Source organism: Neophocaena asiaeorientalis, unplaced genomic scaffold, assembly GCF_003031525.2.
Source record: "Neophocaena asiaeorientalis asiaeorientalis breed wild unplaced genomic scaffold, Neophocaena_asiaeorientalis_V1.1 scaffold604, whole genome shotgun sequence".
NCBI lineage: Eukaryota > Metazoa > Chordata > Mammalia > Artiodactyla > Phocoenidae > Neophocaena > Neophocaena asiaeorientalis.
This window is the reverse complement of record NW_020172000.1, coordinates 1,854,163-1,875,852: the sequence shown is the minus strand read 5'-3', so window position 1 is coordinate 1,875,852 and position 21,690 is coordinate 1,854,163. Positions and strand designations below refer to the sequence as shown.

Sequence of the window (21,690 nt, the reverse complement as noted above, 5' to 3'; positions counted from 1 at the left end):
GTCCCCTGCATCGGCAGGCGGACTCTCAACCACTGCGCCACCAGGGAAGCCCACTTTTTAATTTTTAAATTATCCTTCAACAGCCATTTTGTGTTCAGATCGAGGACAGGTGGCAAACTGAATTTTATTCTTTTCTTATCAAGTTTTGCCTTCGCTTTGAACTCCAAAATTATACTGAACGATCTGAGCTTCCCATTAAAAATCATGTGTTTTTAAAAGGTAAAAAAGGGTGTCCAGAGTTTGAACTTGGCTAATGCTAAGGACACCTAAGGGACATTAAATGAGAACATACATCATAAAATAAATTAGATTTGGTTCATATTATCTACAACTGTACTTCTAAACAAACCTGGTACATGAACCGGCTTGATTGAATTTTTAAATTTGAAATGATGTGGGCTTAGTGCATGGCCACTAAAGAAGTTACATTGCCTGCCTCTTCCTGGGGCTTTGCATTCAGGCCTTAATGAGTTTGCTCCTGGATCTGCCCTAGGTCTCCCTGTTGAAAAGCTGGCCTTATATGCTAGGATCCTTTTGGATTAATGAAAATGAGACAGAGTCACTCGGCTCAGAGCTCATTGCATAAAACACCTGCAGTACAGTGAACACTGAGCGAAAGCCCGCTTCTTCATATTTTCAGCTAAATTCCATTGCTAGAGGACACAACAGAGGAACAGATGATGCGCTACTTCCACTCCCAGGACTGGCTAGGGCTTTTGCAAGGTTACTGTTCTCAAGGGGCCCGAATGATACATTCATTTCCGTTAACCTCATCACTGGACACAATCTGCTAATTGGAATTCTCCTGAACCCTGTTGTTACCAGCTTTAGGCAGAGGCACTTGCTGGAGTTTATCACAGGCTTCTGAAATTAAGCCCCCCATTTGTAATTAATGGGCAGACCCTTATCAGGAGCCACCTTATTCATACCCACAATGCTGTCTGGTCATAGGCTGAACCTCTCCGAGTGGTACTTCCTCACACAGCTAGCCTGATAGCATCACGTTGGAAATGAATCTCCCATCTTGTGCCAAGATTTAGTGAAATTTCAATACCTCTTTTCCACCTACTGGGTCTCCTCTTCCCCACCCTAACATGCCAGATAAAAATCAATGTTCAGTCTTTTTTTTTTTTTGCGGTACGCGGGCCTCTCACTGTTGTGGCCTCTCCTGTTGCGGAGCACAGGCTCCAGACGCACAGGCTCAGCGGCATTGGCTCACGGACCCAGCCGCTCTGTGGCATGTGGGATCTTCCCGGACCGGGGCACGAACCCGTGTCCCCTGCATCGGCAGGCGGACTCTCAACCACTGCGCCACCAGGGAAGCCCAATGTTCAGTCTTTTTCATCAGTCCAAGGGACTGTTGCAAATGAATTTCATTTCTCTGTATTACTCAGAAGTGAAGAACACTAGCATCTAATCACGTCACATGACCAGCTGCCCACTCTGCTGTACCCACAAGGTCAGTTAGCTAGTAGTGGTGCATGAGATACTTTGGAGCAGCCATTGGTGTCAGATGGGAAATAATTTGTTTCCCAGACTATGGTAAAAAGAGAACCATTATAATCAGGATTCCCTGGATCATCTCAGCTGATTTCAAGGTCAAAGTGTATATAATTTAGATTGGAAGACTAAAATGGACAGAACTTATTTGCGGGCAATGTCACAGAACGCACCTGATGTTTTAAAAAAGTCAATATTTACACGTAAAAATAAATAATGTATGTAACAATGGCCAGCATTAGCCTGATTAGCAGGGGTGAATATAATACAAATGGCTACTGGTTATTGAGCACTTTCCATATGCTAGGCATCATGCTGGAGTATCTCATTTAGTCCTCACCATGGCTCCGTGCTATAGGCGTAATAATTAGCCACACTTTACACCTGAGGAAACTCAGCCATAGAGAAGCTTAGTGCCTTGTCCAAGGTCACATGGCTAGGAAGTAGGGTGACCAGAACTTGAACCCAGGCAGTTTGGCTCCAAAGCCTGTCCTGTTAACCACTATACTACTTCACCCCCAACCAACAAAAGACCAACCATTTGATTTATTACATCAACAAACAAATCTACAGTCCCAACATTGAATATTCAGACATATTAAATCGCAGGTTATACTGGATATTAATTAACCTCATCAGGTAATGTTCTACCTTAAACCCGGATAAGTATTATATAGTATTGCTCAAGGTTTGGGAGCCCACAAAACTATTCTTGATTTCTCATCAGATGGGGGCTCTTAATTTTTCAAAAGACAGCAGCTAAATCTATGAAAAAATAATACATAGCTAACTCCATAGGTTGTGAGGGTTTATAATTTCAGAGTTCTAGTTGTAGGAAACCTGGAAAGCCATCTTTCTCAAATCTAGATTGTCACAAAGAATTAAATGAACCATTCCATACATTTTCTTTTGCAAAATACGGGTTATAATGAATGGTGAGGGCATCAACTCCAAAAGTAAGGTGAGTGTTTGGATGGTTATTAGAAATAACAGAAGAGGTAAAAGAAACCAAGGTAGGAAGGGGATACGTTACGGGTAGCTTGTAGGGAGCCAACCCTCTCTGAAGGGTCCCTTTGTACTGTTAAGATATGCCATTTCCCAGGAAATTGTGAAAATGATGCAATGAGTTGAAAAACAATAAACCAGAGGATATAGGTTATTACGGAGATGGGAAAAATGTCAGAAGTAAAGGTCTGGTCGTTGTGTCTCTAGGGCTGCACAGAGGAATGGAGCCCCAGTGTGCCAATGTGAGTGTAGTTAGCTTTGCAGGTAGCCCTCTGGTGGAGCTTGAAACATATAGCTGTTTAGGAAAGCCATTGTTCTTGATTCATTTTTTTATAGGTCATCATGTAATTTTTAAATTAAATTTCTCTTGTAGATTGCTTTACTGGAAAGAGGATGCTGCCAAGCTGATTTAGAGTTTTCCATGTCATTGCTTATCACCTGACTAGTGGGAGTTTGATAAAGATTTCTGGAAAGCGCTGAGAACCCAGGTGCAGAAACCTTGGTGATCCAACCAGGGCACAGGACCATGTGAGGGCTAGGGTAACCAGATTGACATCAGATATATCGCAGGATTCAATACAAATAAAGGTCTATTATTGTATACTTTTTCCAGTGGGTAACAATCTTGATAGGAGCACATTTGCCAGCAACACAAAATCAGAATGAACAAAGAGGGTCTTTCATGCAAAAAGAGGAGTTGGGAACCTGTCTTTTGTTTTAAGTAGTTCATAGCCATAGAATTGAAAAGTATGTTCATTGCCGTAAATTGAAAATTGGTAGATATCACCAGGAGACCCGGTTTAGGCCTAGAAGAGCTTGAGTGATACAGATTAAGCTCAGTTGGTTCTCAGAGTGTAAAGGATTATAAAAGGGTAATTTTCACCATTATTCTCAAAAGCTGTGTGGGATAAACGTGAATAAAGAAAATGACCTAAAGTCAGCTAGTGGTAGGTAAGAGACATTTTAGAAAGGTATAAAGAAAACCAGACCAGAAATCTAGAAGCAGAATTCATGTTAAATAATGTCAAGAGTATTCCCTTTGCCAATCATGATTTTCATTTCATGCTCCGTATACATGCCAAATGATGTTTTGTTTTAAAGTTGCTCAGTTAATATGCAGGCATCGGACTGAAGCGTTATATGATTGGAGGACGAGCTTGAGAGAGGAGACTGTGTCACATTCATGAAGTAATTATTGAGCCCCACCTTCCTGCTTCTCTCAGTTATCCACATCCGAGGTAAGCCAGGCAACTGGCACCAACCTCTGGAAGTAGAATACTACCTACCACTCAACAGCTATTTATTTATTTATTTTATTCTTTAAACACAATTAAAAATTGTTAGACATTTTTTTCTTACTAGTTATCTATTTTATACATATTAGTTAGTGTATATATGTCAATCCCAATCTCCCAATTCATCCCACCCACCCCTTTCCCCCCTTGGTGTCCATATGTTTGTTCTCTACATCTGTGTCTCTATTTCTGCCTTGCAAACAGGTTCATCTGTACCATTTTTCTAGATTTCCCATATATGTGTTAGTATACAATATTTTTTTTTTCTTTCTGACTTACTTCACTCTGTATGACAGTCTCTAGGTCCATCCACGTCTCTACAAATGACCCAATTTCGTTCCTTTTTATGGCTGAGTAATATTCCATTGTATATATTGTACCACATCTTCTTTATCCATTCGTCTGTTGATGGGCATTTAGGTTGCTTCCATGACCTGGCTATCGTAAATAGTGCTGCAGTGAACAATGGGGTGCATGTGTCTTTTTGAATTATGGTCTTCTCTGGGTATATGCCCAGTAGTGGGATTGTCAACAGCTATTTAAAATGTAGGCATAGTCCCTGAGGAGGGAGGAAGTTAATTTTTCTTTACATGACTATCCTTGATCTTTTCAGCAAAGGAAACATTATAAGGTCATCAACTATCTTCCATTTTCCAAGTCTCCAAATAGAGGTAAAGCATCTATCTGCAGGGTTGAATTTTGCATATCTGGCCTTGCTGGTTGCCAGAAACATCTCTAGACATTGCCAAACGGTCCTCCTGGGGTGCAAAATTGCCCACAGTTTAGAGCCATTAAAGTAGAATGTAAAGCAGAGGCTTGGTTACACGGCAGCAAGGCAAGGGCTCAGGCACAGCTACCAAAAATACAAGATTCAGAGGGGACCAGCAACTTAGCTGACTGGGTACTGAAGTGCTGAGCTGCTGGCCTCCAGTTCTGAGAGTCTCTGTGACTAGGAACAGGATTAGTCCCAGAGCCTGTACTAGAAGAGTCACCCATGGGAATGAAGGGTCTTCATCTGGGGGTGGTGGTACTGAAGGGCTACAGTGGCAGGAAACTGGGCAGGTCATTATGGAGATGACCTTTCCATGGCATGGTGCTATGATTCTATTATCTTCAGCACCACTGAAAAGGGGTCAAGGCACATGCATCTCATGGAAGTAACATAGCTCCCTTGGTTATCATCAGAATGGAAACCCCATGAGTTATGGATGTTTGGGGAAAACGTGAGACAAACCGACAAGGAACACTCATGGCAGGAAACTTGTTTTATTGGTTGGCACTGCTGGGCACCTTGGGGGAGTTTTGTATTTAGGTTCTTTCTTCTTGAAATCTCTACCCGGAATTTCTGAGTGGCTTCTCTCAGAAACACCCATGCAACAATGAGCCCCTTGCTCTGCAGCAGGGCTTGGCTAGAGCTGGGAAGCCTTTGAGAAAAGAAGCTTGAGCCTGGATAATGCCAAGAAGCTTAAGCTGAACTAGCACAGACATCTCAGCAGGACTCTTTCTTCTTTAGCGGAAAAGCAGGCACCATGACAGCACACATCATAATGAGAAGTTGATTTTTTGGTATTCAACGGCCAGGATTAAATTCCTGGGTCATAGTAATAAATGGGGGCATATTTAAAAAAGAATACGTAACTTTTGATTGACAGGAAAAGTAGTTTAAATCATTTTGTGATTGAAACCGTGATTATCACGTGGACATCATCAAGTGCAAGCAAGATTTTTTTCCAAACACAGTCTTTGACAAAGTTTACTAATATCCATGTAATGTAATGCATTTACTCATATATTTTCCCTCTATTACATTTCGAGAGGAAAAACTTAAGAAAAATGCCCCCCCATAATTTCTCCCTCTTTCACACATTACTTTTAATTGTATTCCTTTGAACTGGCAGCTGTGTTGTCAATCGTGCCTTCTGGAGCGGATTGCCTTTTGTTCTTGTCAGAACAGACCGAGTGTTAAAGGAAAGGAGAAGCAGCTTGGTTGCCTCTGGCTGGAGATGGGAGAAGGGAGAGCTACTCTGGGTTTCTAACCCTACTGCTACTGCCTCTTGCCTCTTTTTCTCCCAGTATGCTTGCATGCTAAGTGTGGGCTGCTATCTTCCCTTGAGAACAGTAAGCTATGTGCTGCTCTCTGCTGAATTAGGAAAGCATCAGCTGTCTTGTCCTTATTTCCCTGAAGTCAAACATGCCCCACATCTGAAACTTGGAAAGGCAAAGATATTTTCAACGTAAATATGACCTTTCAGGGCTTCCCTGGTGGCGCAGTGGTTGACAGTCCGCCTGCCGATGCAGGGGACACGGGTTCGTGCCCCGGTCCGGGAAGATCCCACATGCCGCGGAGGGGCTGGGCCCGTGAGCCATGGCCGCTGAGCCTGCGCGTCCGGAGCCTGTGCTCCACAATGGGAGAGGCCGCAACAGTGAGAGACCCGCGTACCGCAAAAACAAAAAACAAAAAACCTTTCAACCACTTGCAAAACATTTCCCTCTCTTTGAAAGACACATGTAACCAGATACCTTAGTGCTGCAAGGAAGTCTTTTCCTCTGTAGCACCTTTTCAGGAATTCAGGCCAGGGCTAATGGAAAGGAGGCCTTGGAAGGGACAGAGTTCCAAACTAAATTCACTACTGCTTAATTTTCTCCTTCATATTCAGTCAATAGGGGTTAAGAATCTCAAAGAGTGACGAAAAGTTGCAAGAGTGGCAGTGATCAAGGCTCCCAGATGCTTGGTTATTCTACCCCCGATTTCTACCTGGGGAGGAAACAGCACTCAGCTCTTAGAGGGCTTCGTAGACACAGGGGATTGTTTGTCTATTGTCAGAAAAGAGCAGCAAAGTAGATCAGGTATGCAAGGAGGAGGCTTAGTTCCAGCAAACTCTCCTTCATCTGTGGTCTCGTGATACTGTTCGTTCATAAACTCGAGACTCTCTGGAGGCCCCAGCCACACATTTGAGAATTTGGGGCAGCTGACACTTGCACAGAATTGTGTTGGGACTTCTTTCATACCTTGCCAAGCTTCCGTTCCATCAAATTAACATGGGGGTGTTGAACTCTTTCAGAGGCTAGAGATGACTATACCTTGGATTGGTTGCAGTGACAGAAGAATGACTAGATTGCCACTATGTTTCAATTAACCCTGATGATTCTATGATTACGTGGACCACAGCCAGACAGATATCCACCAGAACTCCAGAGGTTTTATTCTAGAAATGCATCAATGGCATCACACCCTGTGGAGTTATTAGTGAACTCCCCTGTGGTTTCTATATATACTGGGGCTCTGTATTCTTGCCTCTCTACTAAACCAGTTATGTGTCAGGCACAGTACCTATTTAATGTGGGTTTACAAAGTAGTTTTAAAACAATTTCAAAACAGTTTTCGTTTCTCTCCACTGCTGAAATCATGGTTTTGAAATTGGGTGGCCACAGTTCCTTCTTCCCCATCAAACGCTCCTCAGCACCTTTGGGCTGCTCTCTCTAGTATGAAATTCTTTATTGAGAATGCTTTCCTAGGTGGTGATGTGGCACACAGCAGGCTAAGAGGATGTACTCCCTCCTATTTTTCTTGACTCTGTCTTTGCGGCAGCAGCAGTGGAGGCTGCAGTGGATTCAGCAGCCAACATACAGGTCTTTGTTCGTGTCCAGGAGCTACACGCCCTATAGCCGACTAGCCAGGAGACAGTTACTCAGATCAAGGCTCTTGGAGGCTCACTGAAGGGCATCACCCTGGAAAATCAAATGGTGCTCCTGGCAGGCATGCCTATGGAAGCTACCCTTGGCCAGCATGGGGTGGAGACCTTGGCCACCCTGGAAGTAGCTAGCCATGTGCTTGGAGGTAAAGTCCATTGTACCCTGGCCTGTGCTGGGAAAGTGAGAAGCAAGACTCTCAAAGTGGCCAAAAAGTATGAAAAGGAGGGGTGGTGAGAGGAGAAGGAGATGCTGATGGGCTGGGTCAAGTGGCAGATGTAGTACAACTGTCGCTTCATCAATGTTGTACCCACTTTTGGCAAGAAGAAGGGTGTGCCAATGCTAACTCTTAAATCCTTTGTGATACTGTTTTTTTTTTTTTTTTCTAACAAAGCCACTTGGTGCGGTTAAAAGAATACTTTCCTATCTTACAGTTCATTCCCTCTAGGTACAAGATGTGTCCTTGCTCCTCTGACCAGCTTACGGATGCTCAAGGGTCTTTCAGGAAATATTTAAATCTGGTTCTAAAGAAGCAGCTCAGGATTCAGAGTGCTAGCTCAGTGTTCTCGTTAGACCATAGTCTTCGGTCTGGTTGCTAGATTGAATTCTCCAATCCTGAAGACCAAGGGGCATGGAAATGATACTACCACCTGAACTGTTTAGTTGAATCTATTAATTCAGGCTTCCTCCTAGGTAGTTTAAATGAAAAAGTAGTGGGAATGACCAAAGAGTGATCTCCAGTTAAAGATAGCTTAGCTCATTCGAGTAGCTGCCCCCAAATAAGACCTATGGCATTTTCTCCCAAGTAAGTTCCAGGATCCAGAGAACACTTTCCATTCTAATCAGACACACTATTACCCAGAAAAGCTTAGCAATGATGGCAGAATATGCAAGCCAACTTTGTTGGGCTTCCTGGTTTACAAGTGGGAACCAGCTAATTTAGAAATCAGCAGTCTCTTATTAAAATGATGGAGACTTTAACACTGGAAGAAAGAAATCATGTTCCCAACAGGGAAGGTAGAAAACTAATGACAGCAAGGTCAAGTCAGGGCTTACCACTGTGTACCCCCTCCGTAGGCCAAGGGAAGGCTATTTGGCTAGCAAAAGCTGTGAATTATGACCACATAATAACAGCCAGGGGCTGTTGGTTACAAACTAAATAGGTTTGGTTTCTAGACACAAATGTGTCTACACATTGGCAAACTCTAGCTAAAACAGCCATATAGACTTTCTTTCCTTCTAACGAAGATACTTAAGCACTAAACTGGAAACTTAAAGATAAAAGAATGACGAAGCATGAATACTCTTTCACCCAAGCTCTCTTACATCAGAGAGAGACACTAAGACACTTAAAGCATCACTTAAAACAACCCTGTACTTTTATGCAGAAAAGGTAAAAGATTTAGAATACAAATGAACTTTGCTCTTTGCTGCAGACTTGCTGTAAAACTCAGGGTAAATCATTGTTTTTTTTTTAATACATCAGGGTGAACCTTTTTAAAGAATGAACAAAGTGCTAATGACCTTAATATACAAAGAGTTTAGACAAACTGTAAGAAAAAGATGGAGATTCTAGTAGAAGAACGGGTTAAAAAATTAACAGTTTATAATGGAATATTACTCAGCCATAGAAAGGAACAGAACTGTGCCATTTGCAGAGGCGTGGATGGACCTAGAGGCTCTCATACATAGTGAAGTAAGCCAGAAAGAGGAAAACAAATATCATATAATATTGCTTATATGTGGAATCTAGAAAAATGATACAGATGAACTTATTTGCAAAGCAGAAGTAGAGACACAGGTGTAGAGAACAAATGTATGGATACCAAGGGGGGGAAGTGAGTGGTGGGATGAATTGGGAGACTGGGATTGACATGTATACACCACTATGTATACAATAGATAACTAATGAGAGCCTACTGTATAGCACAGGGAACTCTACTCAGTGCTCTGTGGTGACCTAAATAGGAAGGATATCCAAAAAAGAGGGGATACGTGTATATGTATAGCTGATTCACTTTGCTATACACCAGAAACTAACAGAACATTGTAAAGCAACTATACTCCAATAAAAATTAATTTAAAAATTAACAGTTGATTCAGAGAAAAATAAACAAATTACTTATCATATGAAAAGATGTGAAATACCACTTATAATAAAAGAAATTCAAATGTAAAACAATAATGAGATAGTATTTTTTACCTGTCAGATTGACAGAGATGTTTTAAAATTGATTTTTTTTGCAGTCTGTGATTGCAGGGATGTGAGAAACAGGCACTTTCACATACTGTTGGTAGGAGAACAGCTTGGCAATATATATCAAAATTAAATAATGCACGTACTCTGTGATTCCATAATCTTATTACTAGGAATTTATAGATAACAATCACACAAGTGTTCAAAGACATATATACGAGGATATTCATCACAGCATTGTTTAGAAAAACAAAAACCAAAACCTAAATATCCTTGAAACAATTTAAATGTTCATTAATAGAGGACGGGTTAAATAAATAAGGCACATTTATATGATATAATACAGTATTGCCATTAAAAAGAATACAATACATATGAATACCCTCACAGGGAACGATGTCCACAGTGTATTGCTAAGGAAAATAAAACAAGTTGCAGAACATTTGTGAAGAGATGTCTGTGTGTGTGTGTTTGTGTATATTTGTTTCTGCTTGCATATGCATAGAAAATACCTAGGAGGGCATACCTATATCATTAATAGTGATGACTTGTGAGAGTGGAAATGGGATGTTTTTCTTCACGTGCTTTTATACTCTTTTAATTCTTATAGTATTACTTTTATAGAGAAAACTCCAAAATAAACAAATGGATGTGGAGAAGGGTGGTGGTGACCTTGGACCCTGATACTTGAATAATTTCATACCTCAGTTTAAGAGTTAAGAAATAAGGGAGGGGAGAACGTAAATATGACAAATATTCATTTTGGTTGGGTAGACAAAGCCCAAACTGTCTTAGACACCAGGTGTCTCAGTGGGGATAGAAGCCTTCCCGCTGCAGGCCCACTAGAACGTGGGGAGACAACTATCTCCCTATTTGATGATGACAGTATGGATTGGAGGATTTCTAGAGGTCATTTTTAGCCCCAAAGTTCTATCCACTATTCTGATACAGATAATGGAGCTGATGATGTCACAAACATCAAATCACTTCAGGTTGCCCTTGAAGAGCAGAGGGGTATTTGGAAATTACACTCTCCAGCTTTAGAGGTATTTTTTATGGGTCATCACTCCCCTTCTCTTGGGGAGGAGGCAAAGGTGGTAGACTCACGAGAGATTTGTCATGGGACTGGCTTCGTTTCCTTCTCTGACTTGGATTTCTTTGGAAGGTTCTTTCAATGCCTTTTTAATATCTGGCTCGCAGCCCTCCTTTACTAATGGACAGGCAATAGCAATCCACTTGATAGCAAGGTGAACTAGGAAAATTTCCCTCATTCAAGCCCCTGGTGATCATGTGCTTATTACCTTCCCTCTACCGAGGACTTCAGAGGGCTGACATACTTCTTAGAATAGACTAGCTGCTGGATTGGGGTCACTTAATCCTGCCAGAGGTAACAAAGTGTGCATTTATCAGTAGGTCCCTGAATCTGGGATGGCCCTCACTAAGGTGGCTTTCCTTCTGACTCCAGAGACTTTCTGCAGATACAAAAAACCACTTCCTTCATCCTGTCTTGTCTGGTGGCTTCACTGTCCTTCCAATCCTGGGCTCGATTTATCAGTGACAATTCAGCATGGTTTGAGGGGTCATTAACCAACCCTCTTTCCTCAAACTAGCAACCCTGTGCCTGTATTTTGAACTCTATTCTACAGGAAATAAGGAGCAACTGTGGTCGTTTGAGTGACGTGATCAGATACCTATGCTCCCACATATACAGCACTTTCTTATCTCTCACAGCATTACACTTCGACTCATTGTATGTTTGCCTCTTCACTTCAATTAAGTTATTTCAAAGGGACTTGGTATCCAACTGGGTGTGGGTGGCTGAAGGAGAGAGTGAAGATGAAGACATCTGCAAGGTTTCAAATCTACCTAATTGGAAGGATAAATGGAAGGGTACAGGTGCCATCACCTGAGAAAGGATACACCGGATGAGGAAGAGGATTTGGAGGGCAAAACGAGGCTGGCACGAGGATTAACAACACAGACTCTACTGCCAGACTGCCTAGGTTTGAATCCCAGTTTGTCCACTTACTAGCTGTATGAGCTTGGGGAAATCATTTAACCTCTTTGTGCCTTGATGTCCCCATTTGTAAGAATGGATAATAGTATTGGGTTGGCCAAAAATTTCATTCCAGTTTGTCCATAAGATGGTACAGAAAAACCCGAATGAACTGTTTGGCCGATGTAATATCCTGCATCACAGGATGGTTGTGAACATTGAATAAATTAATGTAGGTTTATGTACTGGTACCTGGCACCTAGTAAGTGCTAAATTAGTGTTTGTCAGTGTTTGACACAGGGAATTTCAACGTTTGAGGTACATTTAAAATGTATTCTGAAATTCTGAAAATAAATTATGGATCTTCTGATAGATATTGGGCTAGAAAAGGAAAAGTCACAGAACTCTGGACAGCATGGATATTGAAGCAAGAGAAAAGATAAGGATTTTACAAAAGAGACTAAGAGGCAGTGGTCAGAGAGGGAGGAGGAATCAGGTGGCCTTGATATCCTGGAATCCAAGAGAGCTGTCAACCAATGAGATTAAAATGGGACACAGACATTGTACCCGTGAGTACGGGGAGGTGTTGGAAGAGAGGAGGGAGAGAGTGCCATTTGGAGAAGGAGACAGATAAAAGGAGAGAGAGTCAAAGATCAATATGGTCAGCTCCTCACAAATATTTTTTGATGGGCAGACCTGTCCAAAAGGCCCCTGGGTGATCAGTGGGTCCAACTTCTTTCTTTCATCCCACATCACTCCTCTCTGCCCCAACTGCCAATCAGAGGACCAGTAGCAACCAGCTGGGACAGTGGAGAGTGTTCACCAAGGTCCCACCTAAGGAGCTGCTCAGGCGGTGGCCATACACTCATTCTCCTTTACTACAACTGGGATCAGAGGATTAAGAGGGAGGGCAGATGAGCACAGGAGCCCAAGAACTACTGTTTCTGATAAGACTCAGGGCCCACCTCACCCAGTGTCCTGACTCTGAGTCAGGTATCTGGGGCCTTCCTCCATGAGGTTAACCTCATGAGGGTAACAAGAGTCCCAGGCATTGCTCTCATCACCAGCCCTTCACTCCAGCACCTACTGTGAACAGGCCACCATCATTCCCACTACCCACGTCATTGCTCATTCACTTCCATCTGACAAATGTCCCGGCCCCTTCTTTCTTCCTTTCCAGCTCAAAGTTTATTTCTTTTCTCAAATATTCCTCACCTGAAAGCTCTTTGCCTACTTGTAATCAGAGTGGCCTTCTATATTGTCCACATCACACGTTTTGGATAATGTAACACATATTTCCTTGCACCGTTCTATTTCTGTCCCACGTTTGTTGTTGGCATATGGAAAGGAATCAGTACAAGGCAACATTTGGTGCCCTGGGATAGGACAGCTGGAAGGAGAGATGGGAGGAGAGCGCTGAGTTTTGCACTGATATTTCACACTTGAACGGAGCTTGCAACAAGAACCATACGTTGAAAAAAACCAACTGAGCAGCCTGGGGTGAAAAGGAGACAGAAGATGGCTGTCCTCTACATAACTGCGCATGTGAGGTGAAGGAGGAGGGGGTCTGTTATACACAGCTGCGATCCACCTACCCGGAGGAGAGGAGAACAGGAAACTCCCTAACTGGACATGTGTATGTGGGTCAGGGCCGTATACAACCATAAGCATGAGGCTACAGAAAGGAAGCCCTGTGCTGGGGGGAACCCTGAAGGGGGAGGGGGGGTCAGTCATGGCTAAAAAACCTCATGTGTTTTTATTTAGTGACTTGCTTTTGAGATTATTTCATAGTCTCCTCCTTGTGAAGTATTATGCAGCTAGCTCCCTTGGTCTACTTGGGACCAAGTTTAAATAATTATATTTTTCTTTCTGAAAGGTAAGCATCCCTAGCTTATGTTTTCTGTGTCCCTTGGGAGCACAGGCTGGAACTTTGTTATGAATGAGTTGTTTTAGATGGACACCACTTGAAGTTGCTTTGTTGATTTTCAGCTTTGTTGTAAGTGTTACTGCTTCTGATGTTTCCTCAGAGGCAGTGTGGGGTGGTAGAAATAGTGGCTCGGGAGACAGGAAGCATTTGTGCCAGTTCGAGCTCAGCTGAGCGACCCTGGACATGTCATTTCAGACCAAATGATCTCTGAAGCCTATGATTCTGCTCTGTGAGTGAAGCAGCCCATGTCTACAGAAAGTCAGCACAGGTACAGGAGAGGACAGAATTCACTTTATCAGTTTGGCTGATATGATGCCGTGCGGTCATTCTGACGTTTTCTTCCAATGAAGTAGCTGATTTATTTTCTTGACTTGATTGACACAACCCACGTTTTTGGCCTAGAACTTTGACTTTGGAACGAAACTCATAGAATCAAAGCTGTGACTCGGATTATTATAGCGATAAATACCTATTGTTGTATTGGGCAATTCAGGTAACAAAGACTTAATAATATTTTGTATTAATTCTAATGATATGAGTATCATTATTGAATGCTATGTGCCACAAATTATGCCAAATGTTAAAAAATAATTCTCATTTAAACCTCGCAACCACTTACGATGTAGGTAATACTAACCCCACTATACAGATAAGGAAACTGATGCTCAATCAGGGCAAACAGCTTTCCTAAAGGTCATGCAGTCTGAACTCTTAGCCACTATGTGCTAGTGGGTGCTTAATACATATTTAAAAATGAATAAATGAGATTAGCCAGCAGGAGTTCTCAGCATGGCTTCAACTAGTAGGAACAGGAACAGTACTGCCTCCCATGTACTGAGTATTCACTATGTCAGGCTCCCGTTCTAAGTAATAGACATGGATTATTTCATTTAATTTTCACTAGAACTCTATGAGGTAGGCTCCATTATTGTTGACATTTACAGATGAAGAAACTGAGGTTTGGAGAGATTAAGTGACTTGTGCAAGGAAGCACATCTACTAAAACTGCTAAGACTCCAAAGTCTCTGTTCTTTCTACTACTCCAGGCTGCCTGTAAATAGAGTGACTTGTGCAGTTCTGTTCTTTACTTTCTGCTCTCCTGCTGAGTACTTGAGATTTATAGGCTAGACACTGTAGGCCCCTTTTTTTTTGCACCAGTCACCTTTTCCTAGGCCCTCGGTGTCCCCTCTACACTGTGCCATCTCTCCCTGGGACCAAGGATCAGATAGGGGAAGGGGTAAGTGGAGTGCTTTGTTGCTGATTTTCTGCAATCTCAGCACGAACACTTATCGGTGTTGTTGAGACTTAATCTCGCTAGCTCATCTGTGAGACCAATTTTAATTTGGAGCCATCTGCCACAGACAAATGAGTAATTATGGCAGAGCCCAGAGGGGCGGGCCACGGGGAGAAGGTTGGCTTAGCCTCTCGACACCTCCCTGCATTGACGCAAGTGACCAAGAAAGAAAATTCCTTGGATGGGCTGTTGACGCAGAGGCCAGCAGCTCTACCTCCCTGTTGCTCAAATCCTTAGACTCCAGTGAACAAGGAGGGATGAATGCGGGGTCATGGCAGGAGAAGATGCTCTCCCCGTCACCGTACTGGCGGTGCCTTGTGGTGAGCACCACTTGTCAGCTGGTCTCTCCACACAATATGACAGGCTAAGTCAAACTGATGGGAGTGAAGCTGAAAATAATAGTCATTGAACTCTGTCTAGCATTAACTTTTGTTTCAGAAGACTTTACTATATCTTTATCTTACTTCTTCCTCACGACAGCCCTCTATATTAGGTAGGGGTGGGCATTGTGAGCTTCATTTTATAGATAAGGAAATTGAGTTGTAGGGTGATTCTATAACTGGCCACTTGTAAAAGACCTTATGACTTGCCCAAGGTCACCCTGTTAGCTACAATGTGGCTAGCACCTCAAACTCCAAATTAGAGTCTGTCATTCTGTCTTCTAGACCAGTGGTTTTCCAGTTATGCTTGCTTCTCAGGGCCAAGGAGTTATGTGTGTGTGTGTGTGTGTGTGTGTGTGTGTGTGTGTGTGTGTGTGTGTGAAGAAGTGGGGCTTTTGGCCCTGACCTGCACTTAAACTAGGGCAGCTCTGCTTGGGTCTGTTTGTTTGACGTCTCCGTAGGATTTCATTTAATGAAAGACTCCGTTACTGAAAATGTTTGGAAACTACTTGTCTAGGCTAGTATTTCTCATCAAGAGTGTAGTGGGTTGAACTGTATCCCCACAAAAGATATGTTCAAGTCTTAACACCTGGTACCTGTGAATGTGCCCTTATATAGAAAAAGGGTCTTTGCAGATGTAATCAAGTTGAAATGAGTTAGTCCTGGATTAGGGTGGGCCCTAAATCAAACAGCTGGTGTCTTTATAAGAGATAGGAGAGGGAGATTTGGACACAACCACACAGACGAAAGGCACAGAGGAGAACCCCATATAATGATGGAGGCAGAGAATGAAGTGACGCAGCTACAAGCCAAGGCATGAAACAGATTCTTAGAGCCTCCAGAAGGAACCAGGCCCATCAACACCTGCATTTCGGACTTCTGGCCTCTTGAACTGTGAGAATACATTTCTTTTAAGCCACCCAGTTCGCCGTACTTTGTTATGGCAGCCCTAGGAAATGAATACAGAGAGTCACATAGACCTCTTACCTAGAAACGGGTTGGGGGGTGGGCTTATTAACGTGCTGATTCCAGGCCCAAACCCCAAGATTCTAATTCTGTAGGTATGGATTGGGGCTCAGGAGTCTGTATTTTGACAAGTTCTCCATATGCACAAAGCTTCATCTTTGAGCCGGCTTTGACCATAGACAGACACAAGACTCCTCTCTGGATTGGAGCTGGATTTGCGCCCCCTGCTGACGATGCTCCTCTAGTGGTTCCAAGAGTCAGTGGGCCAAAGGCAGTAGGTTTCATGGACAAGCGGTAGGCTGGTATTAAACCTTCTGCAGTCCAAAATTTTTTGAGAGACTACAGAGAATAATGAGAACTATTTGAGTGTTTCCCCCAAGGAATCACAAATCCCACAGGTGGCCAACATCTAACCCTAAGGAAATAGGCTGTAGTGGTTAGGGAGTGGGTGCTTCCAAGAGGGTCGGTTTTCTGGAGTAGCAAGAAGACCACAGAATAACACACACGTGCACACACGCACGGAGTCTTCTACTTGTTGTCTGGTGCAGGAAATTCTATCTGATAGAGCATCACCCTTTTTACTTTCAGATCTGGTACCTATTAAAAATGCAGGTGTCCATGTGAGTGATGATACTTGAAGCCAGGGTCAGCTGTGTACACCCAGCCTCCAGTCTTTATCTGAGAGCAGTTTTGATAGGCTAGAAGAGGAAGAAAAGCATGATGGGCTGGGGTAAGGGTACGGCAGAGGGGGTCTTACTGCCAACCTGAAGCCAAACTCCTTGCTCGATAAACCCAAAGAGGGGACTAGTTTATCCACCCAAGATTGATGGAGGTCAGCTGTGCCCGATCCTTTGGCGAGCTGGGGGAGGGCCTCCATGAAAAGGGACAGGTGTTTGGATTCTGTGTGTCTGAAGAGTGCCTTCCTGGGAGTAGCCTGCCCAGCTGGACCCAAGGTCCTTCAGGAGTCCTGTGTTTGCTCACATCCCTGACTGCTCCCAGGTAAACAAATCTTGTTTCTATCTCCCAGAGAGGCAGGGCTCCAGCACTGTGGCAGCCTGTTGTTATAGTTACTGATATATGACTTACCACAGCAATTGTCAGAGCAATGGAAGAAAATGCAATGTAGTAGCGGCCGGTGGTGGAGTTTAGGAGAGAGGAGAGAGGAGAGAAGAGAAAGGGAGGAGAAGGCTGCTGAAGAGACTTCAGTATGATGTACGGTGGACAAAGGAGGCAGTGAGTCTGGAAGGCCCTTGGTGAAAAACAGCCTGTCCCCAGTAGCTTCACCCAGGTTTCATACGCCTGACATTCTACCAGTGGTGCTTCACTCCTGTGAGGTAAGCACTGCTTCTATCCAGGGGAGGTCGTGCCTTAGATTGTACTTTCAAGTGACTTTACCTGGCGCCTTTCTTCCTCAGGGTTTGCCAGAGCAATGGGGAAAGATGGGAGAAAGGGTTGGCCATCAAATAAGGACTTGGCCTACTTTCAAAACTCAGATAGGGCTGCCATTGCTAGTCCCCTCTTTGCAAATTTCCTCTGTGCTCTCCCCTCTTTCAAAACAGTTATGAAGCTAAATGGGATTGAATATGAAAGTCCAGGATGTCTTGTTCAAGCAGCCAGCTATGTGCTTTTCTGGGAGATACACTTGACTCCTTCTTGTTCATCAGCAAGAATTTATCGCCCATTATATACTAGGCACTGGGTCAGGTGCTGATGGGGGATGCGTGGAAACAGTCGGGCATTAGAGTATGCTTCACATTTAAGAAACATTCTAGTTACAGAGACTAAACATTTATACAAGTAAGGCTGACCAGTAGTATGTATTAGTGTGTGATTGGTGTCAAGTGAAGGGTAGAGCCAATGGCTACATAATCTCAGAGGTGGACAAGATCATGGAGCAGAGTAGCTGGGTAAGCCTTAGTTCAGATTAGCACAGGAAATCACTCAGACACTTAGCAGGGCTCTAGGGAAAAGGGGCCCAGAACAAATCAGTTGTGTTGGGGATGGAGACGTGGACCGGGTAGGGAACATGCTAACACCTCTCTGCTTAGCTATATATCCAAATCCTATAGGCATGTCCTTTCCAGAGAGGTCATCCATCCTCCACTCATCTATCCCGTCTCGGAACTCCTGTGCTGGGAGTTCTCAGACTTAACTCAGACTTCCAGGAGAGCAGGATAGCCTAGTGGTTAAGCGGGTGGGGTTAGGAGCTAGGCTGCCTGGGTCTGAATTCTGGCTCTGACATTTATTGTGACCTTGAATAACTGACTTAACCATCCAGTGGCTCAATCTGTCTGATCAGTATCATGGGGACAGCGATAACAGTGCCTGCCTAACAGAGTAGCTGAGAGGATTAAATCGTGTAAAATGCTTAGCAGGGTTCGGATGCATACTATTCATTCATAAGATAAATATTTACTGAGTGCCTTTGATATTGCAGGCACTTTCCCAGTGCTGGGATACAGCAGTGAAGAAGAGAGATAAGGTCTCCTCTCTCTTGGCACTGTGTTAAATGTTGATTCAGGCCCTTTACCCAAGGAACTTTTAATCTAGTACCTTGCTTTCTGCTCTGTCAATTCCAATTCCTAGTCTGTGAGTTATCAGCTAGCTTATTTTCATTCCTTCTTGTTTAACTAGGCAAGTATTAAAGCTATTAATTCCCTTTAAACCCAGCTTTGGTCATGTCCCGTAAGACTTGATGTTGAGTGTTTTCATTACCAGTATTTTTTAAGCACTTTGCAATTTTGGTTTTGGTTTGTACCATTTCTACTTTTTAATGTATTGTGGTATTCCATGTTTGATGACTGTATTTTCTTTGTTCCTACTACATGCGCCTACTATGCTCCAAAGGAAGAGAGACAGTGGAGACCTGTCTAACTTGAGGGGTTTAGAAGGGACTAAGGGGGAGACAGGACTAGAAAAGACCATTAATGAAGGGTATTGAGTGCTAGGCTTCATGGGCTGGTTTCTCTTCTAATGAAGAGACATTGGAGTCACTGAAAGGATGGACAGGAATGGCAGGATTGTTATGCAATCTGGGAAAGAATAAGCCAGTATCATTGTTCAGGATGGCTTGAGAGAAAGAAAGAGGCTAGAGGCAGGGAGTCCAGATAGAAGTTTTCATGTTAGTTTAGGACAGGGATTCTCAAACCCGAGTGGGCATCACAGTACCCTGGAGGGCTTGCTGAGACACAGCTTGCCGGGCCCCACCTCCAGAGTGTCTGATTCAGTCAGTCTGTAGTGGGGACGGAGACTTTTGCATTTTCTAACAAGCTCCCCTGGTGATGCTAATGCTGCTGGTCCAAGAACCACACTTTGAGAATCACTGATGTAGGAGAGAGATGATGAGAAGCAGAGGTGCAGTGGTGGGAGCTGGGCTAGAGAGGAAAGAAAGTATGTATCAATACAAGATATTGGGAAGGAAGAACTCACAGGGCTTGGGGATGGAGCATGGAGACAGGGCAGAGGAAGGACTCGAAGATGACTCCAGAGTGTTAAACCTAGGTGCCTCAGAGGACAGGAGAATCACAGAGGCAAAGCCCTGAACGTCTAGGGGTGGAATGCATTCACATGAGTGGAACTGGAGAGGTGTGTAGGCCCCTGTATCCATTTGCATCTGTGCCGTGGCACTCAAGTTGAAAGGCCCTCCTGTCCTTCTTCAGGAGAGAGTGGGTGAGAAGGGGAAAGCTCAGGTCTGTGTTTGGTTTCTCCTTGTCCCCCCTTTCAGTGAGGAAGGAAATGAAGATGTGGAGCAGGGAGTAGGGAGGGTAGAAGGAGCTTGACTGTTCTGGAAACAGAGAAGATGCTTTCAGGTCAAGTGTTGAAGGTATATGGGCAAGTACTAATAAGGAAAAAGCAAATGAGTAAAACTCAGTGTGGGCCGTGCGGGGTAGCTCTAAGATCCCACCTGAGATCACTGACGCTATTCTTGAGAGCAGAGGGCTGCCATGATAGGGCTTCTCAACTGCAGCCCGCCTATAACCTTCCTTAGTTTCAAGGCTTCTGACCCTGCGGTGCTCTGTTGTCCCTGGCTACCTCCCCGGCTGTAGGGGCTTCTTACCTGCTTCTCTCCACTGGGCCGCCTGTAGCTGAGCAGAAGCTCCACAGCGCCCACCACTTCCTTGCGGATGGCGTAGAGCAATGCGTCACCGACGTACACGCTGTGGTTCAGCAGTAGCTCCATGATCTCCAGGTTCTCATTCTCAATGGCAATGAGCAGGGCGCTCCGGCCCAGTGGGTCCATGCAGTTGATGTTGACATTGTAGTAGATCTCGGCCTCCTGGAGGGCCTGCTTCACAGTGGCGTAGTCCCCCTTCTCCACGGCACTGAGGAAGGCCTTCTCCTCTGCAGAGAGCTCCGTCTCAGCCCTCACGATTTGCAGGGGGATTCGGTCTCTGTAGGGTGAGTAGTTGACCCTTTTGTAGTACAGCTGGGCCATGGTTCATAGCAATTTAGAAGCCTGAATGAGGAGAGAGAGGGAGACCAAAGATAGTCTTAGATACCTGCAGGTCTCAAGTGGCCAGTTATGGAGGCAGCCTTGCTAATGACTTGGAAAATCCTCACCTGTTTTAAAGCCACAGTCTTTCTCCTCTCGCAAAGGAGCATAGCAGAAAAAGCCCTGGCTTCTGGGTCAGAAAGACATGGGTTCAAATCCTGGCTTTACCAGGTCTGCGACCTTAGGTAAGTTACTCAAGCTCACGGTGTTTCAGTTTATTATTATTAAGCTTATCGATTAATAATATTAATTGTGCCAGGCTCCACAGTAAACACTAATTCCCACCTCAAGGTGACTGTGGGGGTTAAATGAGACAATGACTGGCTGAAGCAACTGGCCCAGAGGAAACCTCCTGAGACATAGCACAAGTTAGTTTCTTCCTTCCCTTCTGCTGTCTGGAGATACTCGTGATAATACTTCTGACTGGTGATGCAAAGTTGGACCTCATCTCTGGCCAGTTTCCTTTGGACCCCGGGCCTGTGGGCCTGTGCTAGTTTGTAGGATTACATTTGCGGCTGCCCCAGATGCAGATCCTGGACCGAAACAAACATTCTTCTTATTGCTGCTCACTGGGGAAGGGGTACTGACTCCAACAGATTAAGCCACTACCCCCTCTGCCCACTCGTGATTTTTCTCCTCCGTGATTCTAAACCAAGCAGCTGACAGATATGAGAATCTGTCTGATTCAATTAGGAGAAGTGAACGGCCTGTTTTACATGTACCACATCTAAAGCCAGATTTTAACAGAAGTGATTTCAAAGCAAAACCTATTATTGAGTTCCTACAATATGTTTTAACTTTCTCTGGGAGACCAAGAATAAAAGACAGACTTTGCCATTAATTGCATAGAATGAAATCACAGTATAGAGCTCTTGCCTTGTAGGCTGCAGATTAACTTCATGCACATTCCCCATTGACTCCTTGTACTAGCCCTATAAGATGGGAATG

At 43.9% G+C, this 21,690-nt stretch overlaps 1 protein-coding gene and 1 pseudogene across 1 annotated transcript in view; one reads left to right on the top strand and one right to left on the bottom strand.

Annotated features, from left to right (window-relative positions):
• The window catches only part of TRPC5 (transient receptor potential cation channel subfamily C member 5), a 135,731-nt gene extending 115,046 nt beyond the window's left edge, over nt 1-20,685 (bottom strand). The window contains exon 1 of the mRNA XM_024749174.1: nt 20,308-20,685. Within this exon, the coding sequence (XP_024604942.1) occupies nt 20,308-20,685 (378 nt within the window). The remainder of the gene's footprint in view (nt 1-20,307) is intronic.
• On the top strand, nt 2,429-16,548 carry LOC112402361 (uncharacterized; annotated as a pseudogene).
• Nucleotides 20,686-21,690: the final 1,005 nt, after the last annotated feature.